Source organism: Monoraphidium neglectum, assembly GCF_000611645.1.
Source record: "Monoraphidium neglectum strain SAG 48.87 unplaced genomic scaffold scaffold00426, whole genome shotgun sequence".
Lineage (NCBI taxonomy): Eukaryota > Viridiplantae > Chlorophyta > Chlorophyceae > Sphaeropleales > Selenastraceae > Monoraphidium > Monoraphidium neglectum.
The window spans coordinates 19,553-26,641 of NW_014013202.1; the positions used below are offsets into that span (position 1 = coordinate 19,553).

The window sequence follows — 7,089 nt, forward strand, 5'->3', positions numbered from 1 at the left end:
GTGTGTGTGTGTGTGTGTGTGTGTGTGTGTGTGTGTGTGTGTGTGTGTGTGTGTGTGTGTGTGTGTGTGTGTGTGTGTGTGCGCGTGCGAGCATGCATGTGTGCATCACGACTCACCTCCAGGTAGATGAGGGTGCGCTGGCGAGCTGCAACACGCCCGGGGCTCAGCAGCGCAAAAGCAGTGATCACCTAGGACATGGCAGTGCGAGACAGGGGGTGCGTGTGTCAGCGCTTATATGTGAATACGTACACGCATGTGTGTGATGAATTGTGTGCGTCGGAAGGGCTGACTGGAACAACGTCGCAGCTCTCCACCGCACACAAACAACACCGGGGGGCCAGCTGGCCAAATGTCACACTGGGCTGATTGGACATCAGCATGCTTGCAACCGGCGGCTGCCTGACCGCCAAATTGCGCACTGCAAGCACGACTGAGACACAGAAATTTGCAACATATGCAATAGACACCCATGCGTGCACACACCCATGCCCCCCGACCTACCTACCCACCCACCCACCCACCCACACACACACACACACACACACCACACACACGCGCGCGCACGCGTGCGCAAGCAGTACCCACGCATATCCGCGCCCCACCTCGTAGTCCTGGACGTCCGCCTGGCGCACCCCCAGGGTGACCTGGCGGCACAGCTCTGACGCCACAAAGCAGGGCGCGTTGGGGGGCGGCCAAAAGGGGGACGCGGCCGATGGGACGCCGTCCTCAGTGATCACGGGGTCGACCTCCCCTGCCTGGCTGTCGTGGCGCGACGAGATTGGATGGGGTGGGGTGCTCAGGGGGGGCGGGGCGGAGGAGGCTTGCGACGAGACATACTGCCCAGAGAAGCGCATATACCTGTTTTGGGGCGGCGCTGCATGCCGTTATCAGAGGCAGGAGCGCCCGCCAGGCCGCCCTGACGCAGCGGGGCCGAGGAGGCCGGCGCTGCCAGGGGTCCCCTTGATTTATGTGCCTCCCCATCCCCTCAAGCCCCTGCTCTCGTGTTTACGCCTTGCCCTTCACCTCTGTCTCCCTGCCCTTGCTCTCCTGCCCTCCTCTTCTCCTCATTGCCACCCTGCCAGATTCCGCCCCCTCCGCTCACATGTTCTGGATGTAAATCTCCACCCGCTTCGGCGGCAGCGGCTGCATGTCTGCCGCGACCCGCTGGAACTCGACGGTCAGCCGGTCAGGCGCGGCACGCGGGTCGTAGGCCACAGAGCGCACGGCCGAGGGATCCTGGAGGTACGCGTTTGAGGAGGCGCGCGTGTTGAAGGCTCGGTCAGCGATGATCGCGTCCTCTGGCAGCAGCCCCAGGTTGAAGCGGGCCTGGGTCGGGTGGGGGTTAGGGGTGTAGGGGGTGACAGGTGGGTTGCGGGTCGGGGGTGAGGGTGACAGCATGACAGGGGTGTGTGTGGCGCGTAGCCGGCCCTGTGCAGGCTTGGTTGCTGCGTTGCAAGGCGGCCACAGAGGCGCCTGGGCGGACGGCAGCGCGAGCATGTGCCTCAGTGCTCGAGGAAGAGCAGTCCCCTGATTGCAATTGCCCCTGCTGCCATCAGCGCGGCTGACGCCGTCTGGCTGCAGAGCCCCCCCTGGGCGTGACGCAGCAGCCGATCATCGACGCCGCCCCACCTGGTTGGCGAGCGTGTCGGGCAGGGTTGAGAAATAGCGCTGGGAGAAGCTGTAGGAGCTGCCGATGCCGCCCAGGTCAGCAGGCGCCTGCGCCGCCTGCAGCAGCGAGGGGTCGACATACCGGGGCCCCAGCGGCGCGCGGAAGCCGGTGAACGTGGACTCCACCTCCCACTCCCCGAAGAGCCACTTGGGGAAGTAGGTCTGCCGCGGGGCCCAGGGGGCGGGCGGCCCCGGGTGCGTCACGTCGCCGGCCGTCGTGGCGCGCGCCATGAGCGCCGCGCCGGGGCCGCCGCCGCCGGAGTCCCAGGGGGCGGCTAATGAGGGCGGGGGTGCAACCGCGAGCGGCGCGGTGGCGCCCGCCGCAAGCAGCAGGGCGCCCCGCCGCCCGAGGCTGCCCTGACTGAGGCTGCGGGAACCAGCTGGTACATCCACCGTGAACAGCTGTTTTGAGGTTTCGCCGCCACAGCTTGCATGGCAAGGGAGCGCCTTGCTATTGCTGCTGTTGCTGCTGCTGCTGATGCTGCTGCTCCTGCTGTATCTGCTCCATGTGGGCGTTCTCAACGCGCCACCGCTGCAGGGCTGCGCCGACCTCGCTGGCCGCAGCGGCGCGGCGCCGCGCATCCCACCTGGATGCGCCCTGTGAGAGAGCCACAGCGCGTCTGGACGATGCGCGTGCTACCAATGCCAGAGCTGCTGCACCAGGTCGCTCTCACGCTTCTTGCCGCATGCTAGACGAGGAGCCTGCGCCGCTTGAGCCTGTCGCTTAAAGACGGGTGACGCCCACGCCCTTGTGCTGAGCAGAGCCCCACTCACCTGGTGCGGCCCCGGCTGCAGCACCTCCAGGACCTCCTGCACCGAGTCCTGAGCGCTCTTTACTAGCCGTCTGAGGGAGCCTAGAGGAAGCAAACCGCGGGCTGCTGCCATGCAGGTGTGCAGGATGAGCAAGATCGCTGTTTGTGCGATGTATACAGCAGCAAGTGGACGCGATTGATTGAAGTGTATTGCTCGTATCTTATAACCACGCCCATTCGTGCATACACGCGGTAAATTTGCACTGCAGGATGCTAAACGTCGTGCCAAGTGCCATAGTGCTGCTGCTGGCATACTCGTACGCATTATACCTCAACGCTTGAGTGGAACAAGTCATTAGCTTTCAGTCTAGCGCTGTTGCCCATCATGGCAGCGACCGGGCCGCTCTTCCAGGGCGTGGACAAGGACTCTTTCGCTTACAAGCTGCTGAAGAAATCGGGATGGGAAGAAGGAAGGGGACTGGTGAGCTGCGCTGTCGATTGTCGTCGCGCCGGCCGCCACCGTCTTTGATGCACCGCCGCCTCCGCCGGCCGCCGGACGGCGCTGACGCACTGACAAAGCCAGCGACCGGGTCGTTCCCGATTAAAGCGTTGCGGTGCCTGCTGCTACGCGGTCGCTCAGCCGCTGCGCAGGGTGGCCGCCGCGGCCGCCGCGCCCTGCTGCAGCGAGCGTTAGCCCAGCACGGCCAGGCCACCTACCGCACGCGGCCCCGCTACGCTGCCGCGCTCGCGTGCAGGGCGCCAACCAGCAAGGCATCACTGAGCACGTGAAGGTCAAGAAGAAGTTTGACGCTCTCGGTGTGGGCGCGGTGAGCTGTGCGACCCCAAGGGCGGCGCCCTTGCATGGGGCTGCAGCTGCGCTGGGATCAACCGCTAGGGCTGCCTCCTGCTAGTGCTATCCAGGGCAGAGCCCCCACCCCTGAGCAGACTGCAACGCACTGTGCTTCCCCGGGCCGGCTTCGATTGGTCGCACGGCTCATCCCTGCTGGCACGTTGTGCGCACAACCACGCTGTTTATCCGCCCCGCGCCGCTCGCACTCCTCTGCGCTTCAGCACGCCGACTCACCCCCGGCGCACCGCCCGCTGGTTTTTTTCAAACTATTCAAATTCGAATCAGGCGGAGCGCGCGCAGCACCTGCGGGACTGGACTACCGGGATGGTCAACTTTGACTCAGTCCTGTCCAGCCTGAAGGAGGTCAAGGCAGCAGGTGGCGGCGGCGGCGACAGCAGCGACGAGGGCGAGGACGAGGAGGGAGCAGGGGGCGGCAGCGACGCCGACGGCGAGGACGGCAGGAAAGCTCGCAGCAAAAAGGATAAGAAGAGCAAGAAGGATAAGAAAGCTGACAAGAAGGAGCGCAAGAAGGAGAAGCGGAGGCGCAAGGAGGAGGAGGCCGCGGCGGAGGAGGAGGAGCGCGCGCAGGAGCAGGAGGCAAAGCGGGTGAAGCTGGCGACGCACGTCGGGCGCTATGCGCGGCGTGAGCGCGCCAAGCGGGTCAGCGGGTACTCTGCCACTGACTTGGCTGCGATCCTGGGGTCTGCCTTCAGCGAGCCGCCCGCCGAGGCCGGCGGCGCGGACGGAAGCAGCAGCGGCGGCGGCAGCAGCCCGGCGTCGAGCAGCGGCGGCGAGGGCGAGGGCGAGGGCGGCGGCGCCGGAGCCGGCGAGGGCCGTGGACTGGGGGCCGCCGGCGGCGGGAGCGAGGAGCGGCTGCGGCCGGGCACGCCGGTGAAGGAAGAGGCGGCGCGCTCGCCTGCGGCTGCTGCGGCCGACGACGATGCGGCACCGGCGGACGACGCGGCGGCAGCGGCGCCCGCCAACACATGGTGGGGCAACATGTTTGTGCGCGCGGGCCGCGCGGGCAGCGGCAGGGACGCCAAGGGCACCAACAAGGCACGCGGCTTCTCTGAGCAGGACCAGACTGACCTCTACAACAAGGTAAGGGCGGGGCGCTGCCTGGGGTCGCTGGCGTTGGCGCAGCGGCGGTGCCTCGCGCGGGTGCGCACGTGCATGCGGCCCCTTCGCGTCGCGCAACGACGGGGGCAGCGGGGCAGCCCACCGCAACTCCCACCTCTCCGGCTGGCTCTGCAGCAGTGCAATTTTTCGGTTCTCCTCATCAAGTATCAACCCGCTCCTCGCACTTGTCGGCCTGTTGCCGCGCCCGCAGACGCACCAGGGCGCCACGCAGGGCCGCCAGGGTCTCGGCCAGTCCAGCGCGCCCAAGAAGGTCGGCGGCGTGCGCTGGCAGGGCAAGAAGACGCGCCTAGCCGAAAGCAGCGATGAGGAGGAAGAAAAGGACAAGGATGAGCAGCAGCAGCAAGACGAGGCAGCAGACGGGGCGGAGGCGCTGGCGCAGCAGGGCATCACCATCGTCGCCCCAAAGCGGACGCGAGACGCAGGTGTGGCGGCAGCGGCAGAGGGGGCCGCGGCCGCGCTGGAAGCTGTGGCGGCTGCTGGCAGAGAGGGCGGGAAGAAACAGAAGAAGCAGAAGAAGGGCAAGCAGCAAGAGCAGCAGCAGCATCACGAGCAGCAGGAGCAGCAGCAGCAAGGGGAGGACGGCGAGCCGCCTGGCAAGGCCGAGAAGAAGCGGAGAAAGGAGGGGTCTGCCGCGGCAGGTGTTGAAGAAGCGGCTGCCAAAAAGTCCAAGAAGGGCAGCAAGCAGCAGCAGGAGCAGGCGCAGCAGCAGGTGGGGTTGGCTGTCGCAGAGGATGGCGGACAGCAGCAGCAGCAGCAGCAGCAGCAGCAGCAGCAGCAGCAGGCCTCAGGCGGCAAGGTCAAGTGGGCGAGCGTTGCCGAGCAGCTGCTGGCGTCGGCGCCGAAGCGCCGCATGCGCGTGATGAAGCTGCACCAGCGGGCGCTGCGCGAGGCCGGCCTGGGGTCTCTTGCGCCGGGAGAGGCGGACGCGATGATGCAGCAGATGTTGAAGAAGCTGCGCAAGGCAGGGAGTTTCAGCGTTTGTGACAAGTATGTGCAGTTGTCGTAGTTGCTGATGAGTACAGTTTTATACTTGCTGTTCCTGTCACTGTTGATGCCGTTCCAGTTGTGGCTGCTGGCAGTGGTACTGCTGCTGTTACCTTTGCTGCTGCCGCCGCTGCCACTGCCGCTCTCTCGTGAAGAATGCGGTGGTTTTGCTGGTGCGGTGTGTGGCTGGCGCTGACGCAGACCGCATGCCTCTTGGTCTGTGAGCGGATTGACTTGGAGAGGCGCTCCTCTCCGACTCCTATCGTGGGGTCGCCTGCTCACTTGTGTAAAGGTGCGGGCGAGCAAGGATGGCCGGCAGCCTTGAAGTCATCGCCTCCAGTCAACTCATACCAAACCCTGGTCAACAGTATGAGGGGCGACCTTGGTTGAAGCTGTGCCCCTGCACCTGAGCAGAGCGACAAGTGAGTTTGTGATGCAGCATACGCACCTTTGCTTGCCAAGGGCTGCCGAAAGGGCTAACAGTACCGCATGGATCCCACGGCGCGCATCAAGTGGATTGGAGTCACTCGACGGCTCTCACCCAGCTCATACAACGCGGCGCTGGGCGAGATCGTCCTTTTGTTCGCCGTACTGCTGACGTCTGTTTACCTTGCAATTGTATTGATAATCATGCAGTCAGCCCTGTCCTCCACGCGGGCTGCGGCCTGCGCGCCCGCCAGGTGAGGCGGGGTGCAAGCAGTATGAGCAGCTGTAGTTTTTTTGCAAGAAATTAGATTTCCAGATCAAGCATCTTGCTCGCAGGTCTCACCGTGGGCGCGTCGCCGTCAGCGTGCGCGCTGCCACGGCTGCCCCTGAGCAGACCGGTGAGTGTTAATGAAAGGTGGGATTGTTATTATGCCGCGGGGCAGGAGCCATTGGCCAAAAGAGGCTCGACTGGTTGTGGGCAGCGGTAGGTGCAGCAAGCAGCAGTCGGCGCCGCGCCTACAGAGGGCCAGCAGCACGGCTCCCGGGTCGCAGCCAGCCAGCCTCATTCATCCAGTCAACTGTATGGCGGTTGCGAGGTGGCGCGCGTGGCTGGCGGGACCTGCGCCAGCCCTGTTCAGGTGGCCGGCAGCCAAGCAGCTTCAACACAAGCCCGACCCCCTGCGAGCCCGGCGCCACGGCGTCGGCAGCGCACCGCTCTGCGGGCCCGGCAGCGGCCACGCAACCAGGGCCCAGGGCGCAGGGGCGCGCCAAGGTTGCGGCGGCGCCTCTTGCCACCCCCCCAGCAGCCCGGCAGCCCGCGGCCCAAGCCCATCCCTGGAAGCTGCTCCTTTTCAACACCTTTGGCGCGGCAAGCAAACCCTCTCACCCCCCCTCCCTTGCACGCCTCGCACAAACAACACCACCACCTCCCCGTCCGCCAGGCGCCACCACGCGCGTCGCGCGCAACGCCAACTTTGGGAAGCTGCAGGCCGGTTACCTGTTCCCGGAGGTGCGGCCGCCCCTCATTCCCGGGGGCTGGTCGGCGTGGGATGATGCTATTTTTTCCAGGGGGGTGTGAGTTCGTAGAACTGGTCTGAAGCCATGAGACGTCTTAGCGGCCGCGCTGCAGCAGACGCGCTGACCGTTGGCACCTGCAGCAGCACGCATCTGTCGGCGACGTCGTTGACAGCAGGGCGTTCGCAGCAGTAGCAGCAGTACCAAGAGTGCCGAGCACGCGCCTACACAGGCCCCACCCCCACACACCTGCGT

The 7,089-nt window shown here is 65.7% G+C and overlaps 3 protein-coding genes across 3 annotated transcripts in view; 2 read left to right on the forward strand and 1 right to left on the reverse strand.

Moving 5' to 3' along the window:
- MNEG_3399 (hypothetical protein) overlaps window positions 1-1,899 on the reverse strand; it is a gene marked incomplete at both ends in the record, with an annotated part of 2,812 nt that extends 913 nt beyond the window's left edge. The window contains 4 exons of the mRNA XM_014048128.1: window positions 117-188; window positions 603-759; window positions 1,103-1,326; window positions 1,630-1,899. Of these exons, the coding sequence (XP_013903582.1) occupies window positions 117-188; window positions 603-759; window positions 1,103-1,326; window positions 1,630-1,899 (723 nt within the window). The remainder of the gene's footprint in view (window positions 1-116; window positions 189-602; window positions 760-1,102; window positions 1,327-1,629) is intronic.
- A 906-nt stretch (window positions 1,900-2,805) lies between these two features.
- Window positions 2,806-5,416, forward strand: MNEG_3400 (hypothetical protein; the record flags this gene model as incomplete). The annotated part of the gene is made up of 4 exons (XM_014048129.1): window positions 2,806-2,901; window positions 3,176-3,247; window positions 3,556-4,371; window positions 4,601-5,416. The coding sequence occupies 4 exons, from the start codon at window positions 2,806-2,808 to the stop codon at window positions 5,414-5,416; spliced, it is 1,800 nt and encodes a 599-aa protein (XP_013903583.1).
- Window positions 5,417-6,402: 986 nt separating this feature from the next.
- The window catches only part of MNEG_3401 (hypothetical protein), a gene marked incomplete at both ends in the record, with an annotated part of 1,641 nt that continues 954 nt past the window's right edge, over window positions 6,403-7,089 (forward strand). Inside the window, 2 exons of the mRNA XM_014048130.1 lie at window positions 6,403-6,592; window positions 6,762-6,829. Of these exons, the coding sequence (XP_013903584.1) occupies window positions 6,403-6,592; window positions 6,762-6,829 (258 nt within the window). The remainder of the gene's footprint in view (window positions 6,593-6,761; window positions 6,830-7,089) is intronic.